Source organism: Scyliorhinus torazame, chromosome 30, assembly GCF_047496885.1.
Source record: "Scyliorhinus torazame isolate Kashiwa2021f chromosome 30, sScyTor2.1, whole genome shotgun sequence".
NCBI lineage: Eukaryota > Metazoa > Chordata > Chondrichthyes > Carcharhiniformes > Scyliorhinidae > Scyliorhinus > Scyliorhinus torazame.
Window position 1 is genome coordinate 10,831,106 of NC_092736.1, and position 15,851 is coordinate 10,846,956.

The following is a 15,851-nucleotide window of genomic DNA, read 5'->3' on the forward strand; positions in this document are numbered from 1 at the left end:
AAGTTCCTCACACAGCTCCAGGGCCCCAGGTTCAATTTCAGCCTTGGGTGACTGTGTGGAATTTGCACTCTCTCTCCGGGTCTGTGTGGGTTTCCTCCAGGTGCTCCGGTTTCCTCCCACTGTCCAAAGATGTGCAGGTTAGGTGGATTGGCCATGCTAAATTACCGCTTAGTGTCAAAAAGGTTAGGTGGGGTTACTGGGTTACAGAGATAGAGTGGAGATGTGGGCTTATGTAGAGTGCTCTTTTCAAGGGTCGGGGCAGACTGGATGGGCCGAATGGCCTCCTTCTGCACTGTAGGGATTCTATGCTTATTGCTAGTCACAGGCAAAGGCATGAAAACAACTTGAAATGAAATGAAATGAAAATTGCTTATTGTCACAAGTAGGCTTCAAATGAAGTTACTGTGAAAAGCCCCTAGTCGCCACATTCCGGTGCCTGTTCGGGGAGACTGGTACGGGAATTGAACTGCTGGCCTGCCTTGGTCTGCTTTCAAAGCCAGCGATTTAGCCCTGTGCTAAACTCATCTACACGGAAATTGCAATGGAGGGCCCAGGATTAGACATTTGACTGCTCTTAAAGTTCTATACAAAATGTAAAACATTGACTTGAGCAACAATTAGTATAATTGATATAATCTGTAAGCTAAGAAAATAAAGTGAAGAAAGGTGAACAGTAATTTTCAGAATTGATTGGAAGTTTAAGTCATAATTTAGAGGTTTTTATTCTCTCTCTACACAAGGCAATGAGAAGAACAAAATTTCATTCATATATCCTGAGGATGTGATGCTGCTATCTCAGAGCATCACAATAACCGAGGTACAATCATGTGTGCAGATGAAACAACCAATTTGTTCACAGGAACGGTCGACAAATAAAAGATGGCCAACACCACCAAAACCAAATGAAGGGAGGAAACATTGGTCAGGATTCAACTCCCAGTGCTTCAACAAACAGGGCATGGGGTCTTTCATATACACATGGGCTGACAAAGTTTGACATCTCTGTCTGAAAGATGACCAGAGTGGCATTGCAGCATTGACCTACCAAGCCTTGGATTTTGTTCTCACCTCTAGTGTGACTTGAACCCACAACCTACAGATTGGACCACTACCAATTGAATTAAGTTAGTCTCTACAAGGCTTTGCATCAACTGCAATACTCCAGTGCTAACTGCTCAATGGCTTTGTGTAACTTGGATTTGTCATTCCATACCTGAGGACTGGGTTCCACTGTAGTCGGCAATATTGCTGGCTGAGAAGGGGTTGTCTTCTGTCCAGCTGGCAGTTTGGTATCCGAAATAGGAGGCGTCTAAAAAAATTATAATAACCAAGTTAGGAATGAACTAAATTGCTCATCTTGAATTAAGCAACTACAATTGTTCTCCACATGTGTGCATCAGGAATTAAACAGACATATGGGTCATGTGCAAATTTATAATATAAAACTTGCAACATTTAAACGTAACACTTGCTTTTATATCATTCATTATATCTCCATATAAAATAATTACTTTTAAAGCACAGTTACAGTTTATAAACAAATACAAAGAACAAAGAAAAGTACAGAACATGAACAGGCCCTTCGGCCCCCCAAGCCTGTGCTGATCATGATGCCCTAACTAAAAAGAAAACCTTCGGGCAGCACCGTGGCGCAGTGGGTTAGCCCTGCTGCCTCACGGCGTCGAGGTCCCAGGTTCGATCCCGACTCTGGGTCACAGTCCGTGTGGAATTTGCACATTTTCCCCGTGTCCCACAACCCAAAAAATAAATGTGCCAGCTAGGTGGATTGGCCACACTAAATTGCCCCTTAATTGGAAACAATGAATTGGGTACTCTAAATTAATAGAAAAAAACTTCCTCCCTTATTCGAAGAATTGGCTACAATAGCCAATCTTTAATTAGCAACCAACAGCTTTTGAGGCAAATAACCAGCTAATGGTTTTTTGTCACTGTTAGCGAAGAGAGGAATATTGGCCGAGGCAGCAGGCAAACATGTTGCTTTCTTTTGGTTACCGCCAAGACATGTAATATCCAGTTGCACTAACGAAACAGGTACGCAGAGTCTCTGTCTAATATCTCATTCAAGATAATGAGGTAATGAAATAGATTTGAAATTTGAATTTATTGCTGCAGAAATTTGCAAATAAAATGTCAATTTAATTGATAATTTCTTTCCTGTTCATCCATTCTTAAAATAAGAGCTGAAAGTGTTTTGGTTGCATCACTGAAACCACAATTTTTAGGAAATCCACTGGCTTGCTATCTAAAAATAATGAACTGTAATGTGTGATGCCTAATTTGGCTAATCAGGAGTTCAACATAAACCAAACCAATTAAAAGCACCTAATTCATTCTTGGCTTATCCAAAAGACAAAGTTTTTACATACAACTAGAAATCACTTTATGACATCATTCTATGTACAGTAAGAAGTCTTACAACACCAGGTTAAAGTCCAACAGGTTTGTTTCGCTATCACTAGCTTTCGGAGCGCTGCTCCTTCCTCAGGTGAATGAAGAGGTATGTTCCAGATATATATATTTATATATATAATATATATATATATTTATATATATATATATATATAGAGACAAATTCAAAGGTGCCAGACAATGCTTGGAATACGAGCATTTTACAGATCCAGAGATGGGGTAACCCCAGGTTAAAGAGATGTGAATTGTGTCAAGCCAGGACAGTTGGTAGGATTTCGCAGGCCAGATGGTGGGGGATCTCAAAATTGACATTGAAGAATGGTGTAGGGGTGAGATTACAGGCATCGAGCCTGAACAAGGATGCATTAAAGATGGTGGGGGAAGCGGCCATGCCCATCACCCTCGACATGATGGCGGGGGTGGTAGCCAGAGAATTTAAAATGTTTGGTGGAGAAATGGACAACGCTTCCAGAAACCTGGCCAGGAATTGAAGGCTTCATTTAAAACCGTGGTGGAGGAAGCTTTGGGCCCAGTCAGGGACCAACTGAACAAGACAGCAAAGCACAGGCAGAGAAATTGAAGTGTGGAGGAGGCCTTATCCCAACATGAAGACAGACTTGGATCCTTGGAGGCTGAAACGGCAATCTTCGGAGACAGTAACAAGGGCCTCAAGGCGAAGCTGAAAGATTTGGAAAATAGGTCCAGGCACCTGAATCTGAGGCTGCTGGGTCTACCCGAGGGAGTTGAGGGCTCAAGGCCGACTGAATACTTTGCTGTGAAGTTGTCCCAGTTGATGCGAGGCAATGAGATATTTGTGGCTCCAGAGCTCGACAGGGCACACAGGGCCTTGAGGCAGAAACCACGATTGAATGAACTACCTTGAGCAGTGAACATTTTGGTTTCATAGTTTCCACAGAAAGGAGTGGGTCCTGGAATAGGCCAAGAAAGCCCAAAACATCAACTGAGACAGCAACTTGGTAAGGATTTACCAGGGCATTGGCACAGAACTGCCGAAACGGCTGACGGCCTTCAATATGGTAAAGACGCTCCTGTTCAATCTTGGAAGGCAATTTGGGATTGGATATCCAGCGAAGCTAAGGATCACGTTTGACTCCAAAGATTTTGATTTCGAAACTCCCAAGCGGGATGAGGACTTTATCAGAGATCAGGGACTGGACATGGCTTGAGGAATGGGCGGTTGGTCAATTGGGGTGTTAATATTTTACTGTTTTTCGTCCAGTACCTTCCGATATTCTTGCCCAATGCTTTTCTCAGAGAGATTGACTGTCTGGTGGCCGGGCTTATTTGGGTGGATAAGAGCCCAAGGATCATGAGGATGTTGCTGCAAAGGGAGAGACAATTAGGGGGCTTGGCCTTGCCAAACTTACAATACTTTTTTGGGCAGCTAATGCTGAAAAGGTGCTAGAGTGGTTCGGAGGTTCAGATGAGCTTTGGGTTTGGGTGGAAGCAGATGGTGGCAAGCCTAGCGGCGCTGGTATCCACTCCGTCACCAGTAGTAGCATAGAAACACTCGTCTAACTCAGTAGTAGCCACATTAAACATTTGGAGGCAATTCCATTTTAATTTGAGGACTGCCTCTAGGCTGGTCCCTCATCTGTGCGAACCAGTTATTCGAACCTTCTAGGTTAGATGTGAAATTTAGGGAATGGAAGGATAAAGGTTTAGAGAAAGTGGGAGACTTATTTTGAGAAGGTCGGTTCGCCAGCTTGGGGGAAACTGAAAGTAAAATATGGGCTTACAAATGCTGATGGATTCATGTATCGCAGGTGTGCAGCTAGGCCAAAAAGTATTTTTCAGCTTTTCCAATGAAGCAGTCTTCTACCTTGCTCAAGAGGATCTTATCCTGCTCTGGTTTGGAGGTGGCCAGCACGTCGGGAATATACCAGTGGATGATGGGGAAGGAGACGGGCTCTGGTTTTAAAACATTTTAGAATACCCAATCTTTTTTTCCAATTAAGGGGCAATTTAATGTGGCCAATTCTGCACATCTTTTTGGGCTTTAGGAGTGAGACAGGCTTTGTTGAGGGTATGAAGGCAAAGTGGGAGGAGGAGTTGGGAACGATCTTGGGAGGGGGAGGTTTGGAGTGAGGTACTGAGCAGGGTGAACCTGACCTCATCCTCCGAGAGGCTGAGTCTCATCCAGCTGAAAGCAATGTTCTTGGCATACCTCACGAAGGCTAGAATGGTCGATTCTTTGAAGGGTGGACGATGGATGCGAACGGTGTTTGCCGGGGGCCCAGTGCATCACGCGCACATGATCTGGTCGTGCTCAAAGCTGGCAGACTTCTGGAGGCCCTTTTTTGAGACCATGTCGGCAATCCTGAACATTGGTTGGAGCCTTATCCATTGGTGGTGATTTTTGGGGTTTCGGTTGTGTCAGAACGCTAGACGGGGGCTGACACCCTGGCCTTTGCCTCACTGGTGGCAAGGAGGCGGATCCTCAAGGGCTGGAGGTCGAGTACACCGCCAAGTGCCTGGGTGTGGCTGGGTGACTTGATGGAGTTTTTACACCTCGAGAAGTTTAAGTTTACTGTGAGGGGGTCTGGAAGAGTTTTACGGCAGATGGCGGCCATTTATGTTGTAATTTAAGGAGCTGGTCACTGTTAGCTGGTGGGGGTGTGTGAGTGTGGATTGAGTAACTAAGTTTTACTGTTGTATGGGTAGGCGGGGGGTGGGAGAGGGGGGCTCTGACTGTTTAATTGTTATTCTGTATTTTTGTAGGTTTTATATCCAAATTGTTAGAAATTTTACCAAAAATATTTCCGAAAAATATATACATCTTACCAGCTATATACAAAAGTCTAATTAACGTTTTGACTTGTTAATAATTTACACACCCAAATCTTATTTCCTTTTAAAAAAAAAACTTGCAGCAGATTACACAAGTTGTACTTTTGTTACAACCAGCTCCAACTTCCTTCTGTGCTGTGTTCATTGTCAGCTCAGTTACTAATCATCCATCAGCCCATCCGCCCTCATAAGGAAACACAAATTTTTCTGAATCTCTTTTGTTTACCCAGCTAAGATCAAAATCACAATGACATGCAGCCAAGAAAAAGACCTTAAACAGAAAATATACAATCACTTTCTTTTCACGGTTTCTGCGCACATACACCTTGCACTAGAAATAAGGCGAGATGTGGAGATGCCGGCGCTGGACTGGGGTGGGCACAGTAACCTGTCTAATGGGTTTATTTGAAATCTCAAGCTTTCGGACCGCTGCTCCTTCACCTGATGAAGGAGCAGCCCTCCGAAAGCTTGTGATTTCAAATAAACCTGTTGGGACTTTAACCTGGTGCTGTGAGACTTCTTACTGAAAACGAGGAGCATAGTTAAAGCTGTTTTTTTAAGTTGAGCAGGAAACACAAAAATCACAATGTACAAATCAAACTTACCAGTCTGGAGTTCTCAGTGAATGGATTAAAGTCATCAATACCTTGCTGGTTGGCATTAGCCAGCTGAGTTACTGATGGATCCTGAGAAACAAAAACAAGTGTGGCTGTGAGCACAAGTACTTTGCACTATTGATACAAGATTCGCTCTTCCGCCTGCCTTGGGAGAAAGTACAAAAATGAATCTGGATTGATTAATGGGCAACTGTTAACTTAATTCAGAGCAGGATGGGTGCCTTTGTTAAATTTTGCTCTTGCCTCAAGTGTGGTGATATATTACAGCATGCACTCAACAAAGGGAGCTCTTTAAAGTCAGTTAGTGTGATAGATTAACTTTGCTCGGTTTCTCAATCTCTCCTATTTAAAGCAAAGTTACCACAGAGGGAGTAGATATTAGAATAATGTGCAGCGTTTTCCAGTCACCCGCCCCTACCCCACCACCTTGTGCAGTACCAACTCACTGATATACTGATCCTTGACTGCTGGGCCTCTTCTGGAACCTGACCTAAGTGGGCATTTTTAATGCACACCTAGATAGAGACAGCAACATATTGTTGAGGGTAGAGGGGACAATAGCGATTCAGATTTCTTTCCTTATCCGTGTACAATTGCTGTATTAAAATAATCACCATACAGGAATATATATATATATATATATATATATACATGGTGTCCATTTACCAGAAGGGAATAATTAATAGCAGTTTATCAATGTCAAGAATAAAATGTAGAAATTCTTCAGAGGGGAATCACATGAACAGCATTTTGCAAAAGCTCTCTGGGGACAAACAGGAGCATGATGCAATCACTATTGAATTGTTGGTAGTAGAATGTGGGATCTCTGGCCTGGTGCAGTTCAGTTACATACCGTTCTATCAACTGACCCATAGGGAAGTGATGAATTTTTTAAAAACAACTTTGTTTTACATAAAAATAACATTTTGTAAAAATCTACTGATCGTTCATGCCTCCAACGTACGCACTGCCCAACCTCTTGTTCCACATCAGCACCGCAACTTCTAAAAAAAAGTTCCCTGGATTGTCCTCTGAATGTTGTCCCCCTACACGCCTGTACTTTTGAAAAGAAGAAATCTCATTGCCAAATTTGAAGATAGAGCTAGATGTTAAACGGTATAAGCAAGCCCAGTTACAGTAATACACATCAATCTCAGCTTTAAGTTTGCATTTTGTAAGTGATTCAATAAGCATGTTAAACTTCTCTCTCGGGCTGTTGGGTTGGATTTCCATATTCGGCTCTGCTCAGTTGAAAATTGTGTTATGTAGATAAAGCACAGTAAATGTTAACAGGCTGTTTGGACAAATACTCGTGTCAACCTTGGCTCGGTGGTAGCACTTTTGCCTCCACTCCCTCCACCCCTCCCCGGTCAACATCATGGGAGTTGCTATTGACCAGAAACTGAACTGGACCAACCATGAAAATAGTCTGTCAAAAAGAACAGGCCACAGGCTGACCTCCTGACTTTCCAAAGTCTGTCTACAACACAAGGTACAGGTCAGAGAGTATGCATAAATGGGTCTTTTTCTGATTGACAGGATGTTGGGCCATTTTGGAACTCTGCCTCAGAAGTCAGTGGACGTGGAGTAATTGAATATTTTTAAGGTGGAGTTAGATAGATTCGTATTAGGCAAGGGAATCAATGGTTATATAGAGTAGATGGGAATGTGGAATTCGAAACACCAACAGATCAGCCATGATTATATTAAATGGCGAAGCAAGCTTGAAGGGCCGAATGGTCAGCTTCTGTTCCTAATTCATGTTTGCTATCTATATGCTTACCCCTTGCCTGGATGAGTGCAACGCTCAAGAAGCTTGACTCCATTCAGAACAAAGCAAAGTGCCTGATCAGCACCTCATCAACAAACATTCATCCCCGCCCCACGGCTGCAGTGGCAGCAGTTGTGTACCATCTAAAAGATGCACTGCAAGCACTGCCAAGGTTCCTTAATCAGCACTGTCTAAACCCACAACCGTGACAATCTAGAAGGACACCACCTGGAAGTTCCCCTCCAAATCACATGCCATCCTGACTTGGACCTCTATCACGGTCCTTCACTGCTGCTGGGTTAAAATCTTGAAATACTCTTCCTAATAGAACTGTGGGTGTACCTACACCACAAGGACTGCAGTGGTTCAAGGCGGTGGCTCACCAACAACTTCTCAAGGGCAATTAGAGTTGGACAATAAATTCTGGCCTAGTCAGCAATGCCCATGAATGAATTTAAAAAAAGATGACAACCTACTGCGAGTTGAGAATTTATTTCAGGCTGGCATTTAAATTTAGTACTGTGGGGAAGGCTGCACTGCCAGAGGTACCATCTGTTAGATGAGATGTTAAACCGAGACCCATATGGCCGCTGAACAAATATTTGTCACTAGTCCAAGAACAGAAAATTTCTCCTGGTGTCTTGACAACATTTTTTCTCAACCAACATCACAGAAAAACTGAACATTAATCTTGTTTTTTTTTGGAGGTTATGAAAAGGATATTTCATAGGATCTCCTGGAGGCACAATGTATAATTTCAATAAGTAATTTGTTTCTTTACCCAAGATTGATGCAAATGATCCTTCAGCAAGCAGGACTGGATAATTATCATGAGCTAACTTGATGAAAGGAATCCATTTTTAACTCTGATTCAGATTGTCAAACTCGATCACAAAACAGATGTCTTATTCTTCTTCAACATTGGGAATGTTGTTTGGACAAAGATCTTACTATTCAACACTGTGCATCACAAACACCAGCAGTAATTAGACCCTAATTTACAAGCAGTTTGAATCTCACAAAATGCATTAACAGTTGGCACATACATCACTGTCACAACTATTAAAAATAAAACTAGTGCTAAACTGGATCATTACTGTAAATACTGGGAAGGGAATTCTACTTTCTAACCCAAGATCAAATCAGCTCACTATTTCAATTAATGCCCTAAATGGCGGCCTTGAAGCGAGTGGTCGCACACAGGGCAGCTCCGGCTCGAAGGCATTGATTTGAGCATTTTAGACCCGTTAGTGGGGTAGCTCCTGCACGAAAGTGGCGTAGAAAGTGTAGAGAGAGAGTTCTTGCCAAGATTGGTATGGCAACCAGTCCTGGCAAGAAACAGTTCAAATACCTGGCTAAGGAACTGGAGGGGACCTCTGGCACAGCAACAATTGCAAAAATGGCGGACTGGTCAAAGGCAGTCGAGGGAACAGTAGCACGTCTGCAAGGGTCGATATACCGAGTGGAGAAGTGCCTTGAGGAACAAGGGACAAAGATACGAGAGGTGGAGACAATGGTGTCTGACCAGAGCGACAGGATCATGCCCCTGGAGGCGGAGGCCCTTGGGGACTTATGCAATTCGCTGAGGGTGAGGGAGCAAGAAAACAAGTCCAGGCAGCAGAACCTACAGATTGTGGGGTTGCCAGAACGTGCGGAAGGAACGAGCGTCACGAAACATGTGTCGAGGATGCTAGCTGGGCTAGTGGAGCAGGGAGTGCTAGGCAAGGTCCCAGAGGTTGACAGGGCTGAAGGGTCTTTAAGGCAGAGGCCGAGAGCTGGGGAGCCACGGCAGGCGGTGATTGTGCGGACGCACAACGTCGTGGAGGAGGGAAGGATCCTGCAATGGATAAGGGAGAAGCGAGACTGTTAATTATTGGGAGGGGAATATACCAGGATATTGGTGCGGAGCTGGCGAAGACACGTGCAGGATTCAACAGGGCCATGGCAGTGCTGTACCGAAGGCAGATCCGGTTTGGGATTGTATAGCCGGTGAAACTGTGGGTTACTTTTGAAGTCCGGGAGCATTATTTCGCAACGCCAGAAGAGGCTAAAGACGTTACCATAAACTGGGGGAGAACTGAGAGTTGGTGGGAAATGGAGAAGCTGAATCTGTAAAGGTTGCAGGTTGTTCTATGTTGTTGGAGGGTGTTTCCCCCCATTTTGTTTGTTGATGTTATTGTATTTTGGAGAGTTGTAATTTTGTACGGGGGTAGCTGCGGTGACAGGAGATTCCAGGGGCCCCAAGTAAGGAGTTGCTGGTGGAGAGGAAGAGGTTGCAAGGGCAGTTCGCTAGGTTGACAATGGGAAGGGCAGTGAGGCAGGTAAGGAGGGCAGGTAGGGTGCAGTACGAATATGGGGAGAAGGCGAGCATGCTGGCCCACCAGCTGAGTCGACATGCTCCATCCAAGAAACTTTAAGGTGCAAATGGAGAAAGGGGAGGTAGTATCAGAGCCGGGGGGGATAATGGAGGTGTTCCAGGGGTACTTACGGAGTTACACAGGGTGGAACCGGGTAGAGAGGAAGGGGATAAGGGGCAGTTCCTGGACGGATTGGAGTTTCCAAGGTTGGAGGAAGAGAAGGGGGAAGGCATTTGAGGAGCTGCTGGACTGAGGGAGGTGATGGATAACATTAGGGTGATGAAGTCAAGAAGGCTCTTGGCCGGATGGCATTCCGGCGGAGTTCTATCAGGCATTTGCAACAGAGTTGGCACTGCATTTGTTGGGGATGTTTAGTGAGGCATTGGAGAAGGGGGAACTGCCAGAGACACTGACATAGGCTTCGATCACACTAATCCCATAGAAGGGGAAGGTTCCGTTGGCGTGTGGGTCATATAGGCCCATTTCATTGCTGAACACAGACATGAAGGGGCTGGTAAAGTCGGGGGCGGGAAGGATGGAGGGATGTGTGCCAGGGGTGGTGGTGGAGGACCAAACGGGTTTTGTAAAGGACAGGCAGCTCTCTAACAACATCAGGAGGCTGTTAAATGTGGTTATGATGCAGTCAGTGGGATGGGTGCCGGAGGTCATTGGCTCTATGGATGCAGAGAAGGCTTTTAAATTGGGTGGAGTAGAGGTATTTGATGTCTTGGGTAGGTTTGGGTTTGATCCAAAGTTCATGGCGGGGGTGCGATTGTTATATGTAGCTCCAGTGGTAAGTGCATGGATGAATGGGACGTGTTCACAGAATTTTGGGCTGCATAGAGGCACAAGACAGGGGTATCCGTTGTCGCCGTTGCTGTTCGCGCTGGCGATTGAGCCCTTGGCAATGGCCCTTGGGGGGGGCGTTAGAATGGCAGGGGATTGTGAGCGGGAGCAGGGAGCACCAGGTGTCGTTGTGCGTGGACAATCTGTTGTTGTTTGCATTGGACCCGCTTTGAGTATGGGTAGGATCATGGGAATATTGGAGAGGTTTGGGGCCTTCCCTGGGTAGAAGTTGAATGTCTGGAAGGGCGAAGTGTTTCCTGTGAATGCAGTGGGGCAGGAGGCCAATTTGGGGATGGTGCCATTTAAAGTAGCTAGGAAAAGGTTCAGGTACTTGGGGATTCAGGTGACGAGGGAATGGGCTACGATGCACAAGTGGAATTTGACAACGTTGGCAAAGGGGAACATAGAACAGTACAGCACAGAACAGGCCCTTCGGCCCTCGATGTTGTGCCGAGCATTGTCCGAAACCAAGATCAAGCTATCACGCTCCCTGTCATTCTGGTGTGCTCCATGTGCCTATCCAATAACCGCTTGAAAGTTCCTAAAGTGTCCGACTCCACTATCACAGCAGGCAGTCCATTCCCCACCCTAACCACTCTCCGAGTAAAGAACCTACCTCGGACATCCCTCCTATATCTCCCACCCCGGAGCTTATAGTTATGCCCCCTTGTAACAGCTACATCCACCCGAGGAAATAGTCTCTGAACGTTCACTCTATTTATCCCCCTCTTCATCTTATAAACCTCTATTAAGTCGCCTCTCATCCTCCTTCGCTCCAATGAGAAAAACCCTAGCTCCCTCAACCTTTCCTCATAAGACCTATCCTGCAAACCAGGTAGCATCCTGGTAAATCTCCTTTGCACCCTTTCCAATGCTTCCACATCCTTCCTATAATGAGGTGACCAGAACTGCACACAATACTCCAAATGTGGTCACACCAGGGTCATGTATAGTTGCAGCATAACCCCGCAGCTCTTAAACTCAAGCCCCCTGTTAATAAACGCTAACACACTACAAGCCTTCTTCACGGCTCTATCCACTTGAGTGGCAACCTTCAGAGATCTGTGGACATGAACCCCAAGATCTCTCTGTTCCTCCACATTCCTCAGAACCCTGCCGTTGACCCTGTAATCCGCATTCAAATTTTTTCTATCAAAATGAATCACCTCGCACTTATCAGGGTTAAACTCCATCTGCCATTTTTCGGCCCAGCTCTGCATCCTATCAATGTCTCTTTGCAGCCTACAACAGCCCTCCACCTCATCCACTACTCCACCAATCTTGGGTGTCATCAGCAAATTTACTGACCCACCCTTCAGCCTCCTCCTCCAAGTCAGTGATAAAAATCACAAATAGCAGAGGACCCAGCACTGATCCCTGTGGTGCACCGCTGGTAACTGGTCTCCAGTCTGAACATTTTCCATCCACCACCATCCTCTGTCTTCTATGTGATAGCCAGTTACTTATCCAATTGGCCAAATTTCCCTCTATCCCACACCTCCTTACTTTCTTCATGAGCCGACCATGGGGAACCTTATCAAACGCCTTACTAAAATCCATGTATACGACATCAACTGCTGTACCTTCATCTACACGCTTAATTACCTCCTCAAAGAATTCAAGACCTACCCTTCACGAATCCGTGTTGACTATCCCGGATTAAGCTGCATCTTTCCAAATGGTCATAAATCCTATCCTTCAGGACCTTTTCCATTATCTTCCCGACCACCGAAGAAAGACTAACTGGCCTATAATTACCAGGGTCATTCCTATTCCCTTGAACAGAGGAACAACATTCGCCACTCTCCAGTCCTCTGGCACTATCCCCGTGTACAGCGAGGACCCAAAGATCAAAGCCAAAGGCTCTGCAATTTCATCCCTTGCCTCCCAAAGAATCCTTGGGTATATCCCATCTGGCCCAGGGGACTTGTCGAACCTCAGGTTTTTCAAAATTGCTAATACATCCTTCCTCAGAACATCTACTTCCTCCAGCCTACCTGCCTGAATCACACACTCATCCTCAAAAACATGGCCCCTCTCCTTTGTGAACACACTGAAGAAAAGTATTCATTCAACGCCTCTCCTATTTCTTCTGACTCCATGCACAAGTTCCCACTACTGTCCTTGACCGGCCCTACCCTCACCCTGGTCATTCTTTTATTTCTCACATAAGAGTAAAAAGCCTTGGGGTTTTCCTTGATCCGACACGCCAAGGACTTCTCATGCCCCCTCCTAGCTCTCCTAAGCCCTTTTTTCAGCTCATTCCTTGCTACCTTGTAACCCTCAAGCGACCATACTGAACCTTGTTTTCTCATCCTTACATACTCTTCCTTTTTCCTCTTGACAAGACATTCAACCTCTTTTGTGAACCATGGTTCCCTCACACGGCCACTTACTCCCTGCCTGACAGGGACATGCCTATCAAGGACATGCAGTATTTGTTCCTTGAACAAGCTCCACTTTTCATTTGTGTCTTTCCCTGACAGTTTCTGTCCCATCTTACTTTGGGAGGATTTTAAGAGATGGGACATGCTACGCTGGACACGGACTAGGGTGCAGGTTAGGATGGAGGCAGAGTGCGTTAGGATGGGAATCGTCCTGGAGGGCTTTCAGTTTGAGAGGTCATAGTGACGGCTCTGCTGCCATTATCTCTGGAGATGTATACAGGGAGCCCGGTATATGATGATCAGGGTGTGGAATCAGCTGAGGAGGCACATTAAATCGGATGGGATGTCGATGTTGACGCCATTGCGCGGAACCACATGTTTAAGCCAGGGAGATGGATGGGATGTACAGGAAGTGGAGGGAGGCGGGACTGGAGAGGGTGAGGGATTTGTATCTGGAAGGGCAGTTTGCTGGCGGCGGCGAGAATTTAGGTATATGCCGGTGTTGGACTTCTCAAGAAAGGAGTGGAGAGTGTTTCCTGGGTTGTTGGGGTATACCCTATTGGAGCAACTGCTGCTCCTGGACGAGTTGGGAGGGGGGCACGATTGGGGACACATGGGGGCTGGGGGAGCAAGTGGTGAGGATTAAGAGCAAGTGGGAGGAGGAGTTGGGCAGGAAAATAGACTGGGATCGGTGATGAGAGGTGATACGTAGGGAGAATTCAACCCCCTCTCGCGTGAGTATTAGCTTGATTCAGTTCAAGATAGTGCATCGGGTGCATATGACTCGGGCGAGCGCGAATGGGCTTTTTCCAGGGGTGGCCGACAAATGAGGGTGAATCATGCGCACATGTTCTGGAATTGTGAAAGGCTGGAGAGGTACTGGGAAGCGGTGCTTGGGGCATTGTCCAAAATTACAAGAGTGGAGGTCAGACCGGACCCAATGGTGGCGATCTTTGGGGTATTGGAAGCACTGGGGCTGCTGGAGGGGAAAGGGTCCAACGTCGAAACCTCCACTTCTCGAATTGCCCGAAGGATCCTGCTGAATTGGAAGTTTTTTTCAAAAAATGTATTTTCTTACAAACATGTATCAAAACAGGTTATAGCAAATAAACACCCCGGGAAACATACTTCCCAACAATCAACTATACAGTCTGTACAGATTTTCCCCCCTCCCCCCACCCCCCCTGCGACGAACAGCTCCTCAAACACAGTCACAAACATACCCCACCTTTTCTCAAACTCACCTGCTGAGCCCCTTACCTCATACTTTAACTTCTCTAACCGCAGGAAGTCATACAGGTCACGACCCCCAGTGGCGATGCCGACCGCCACTCTAGGAAAATTCACCGCCGTGCAATCAGAGAGGCGAAGGCCACGACATCGGCCTTCTTCCTTGCCATGATCTCTGGCTTTTCCGAAACCCCAAATATCACCACCAAAGAGTCCGGGTCCACCTCCTCTGCCACTACCCAGACTAAGATCGCGAGCACTCCCACCCAGAATCTTCCCAATTTTTTGCAAACCCAAAACATGTGCATGTAATTCACAGGCCACAGCCCACACCTCTCACACTCATCTGCTACCCCCTGAAAGAACCCACTCATTCACCACCTTAAACACCACCACAGGGGCTGTTTAGCACAGGGCTAAATCGCTGGCTTTGAAAGCAGACCAAGGCAGGCCAGCAGCACGGTTCAATTCCCGTAACAGCCTCCCCGAACAGGCGGTGGAATGTGGCGACTAGGGGCTTTTCACAGTAACTTCATTTGAAGCCTACTTGTGACAATAAGCGATTTTCATTTCATTAAACTGTATCAGGCTCATCCTTGCACACGAGGAGGTCCCGTTTACCCTACGCAGTGCCTCACTCCATACTTCCCAATTGATCTCCCCTCTCAACCGCTTCCCATTTCTCCTTGATCTTCACCACCTGCTGAATTGGAAGTTGGATACGCTGCCAAGGGTGGCAGCCTGGCTGGGGTCCTGCATGACTTTCTCCGGTTGGAAAAGATCAAATTTGAGCTGAGAGGGTCGGAGGACTTTTGAGATATGGTGGGGGTTGTTCATGACGATGTTTGAGGAACTGTTTGTGGGTGTGGGGGGGGGGGGGGGGGGGGTGTTGTTGTATATGTTACTGTTTTTACACATGTTTGTAATAAAATATACTTTAAAAAAATTAATGCCCTAAATAATCACCAAAGTACCTTTGTAGTTAAATTTCAACCTACATCTGGTGAAAAGACGCACAAACTAGCATTCAACTTCCAGTTCCGATGAAAAAGCACAGAAAGCAATCGACAATGCAAATCAAGAGAAATTAATAACAGGGCGGCGCGGTGGTGCAATGGTTAGCACTGCTGCCTCAGGGCGCTGAGGACCCGGGTTCGATCCTGACCCCGGGTCACTGTCCGTGTGATTTGCACATTCTCCCCATGTCTGTGTGGGTCTCAACCCCACGACCCAAAGATGTGCAGTGTAGGTGGACTGACTACGCTAAATTGCCCCTTAATTGGAAAAACAAATTGGACACTCTTTAAAAAAAAGATCAATTAATAAATCAATCCCAGAAATACAGAAAACAAATGCAATTTGTATTATCTTGGATTATCCATCTCGAAAGGCCAGTTTCCCC

At 45.9% G+C, this 15,851-nt stretch overlaps 1 protein-coding gene across 2 annotated transcripts in view; it reads right to left on the reverse strand.

The window, feature by feature from the left end:
* Positions 1-15,851, reverse strand: part of LOC140404368 (secretory carrier-associated membrane protein 2-like) — a 51,311-nt gene that overhangs the window by 22,906 nt on the left and 12,554 nt on the right. For both annotated transcript variants that reach the window (XM_072492798.1, XM_072492797.1), the window contains exons 2-3: positions 5,847-5,927; positions 1,214-1,309 (exon numbers count right to left, since the gene is read on the reverse strand). In XM_072492798.1, the coding sequence (XP_072348899.1) occupies positions 1,214-1,309; positions 5,847-5,927 (177 nt within the window). The remainder of the gene's footprint in view (positions 1-1,213; positions 1,310-5,846; positions 5,928-15,851) is intronic.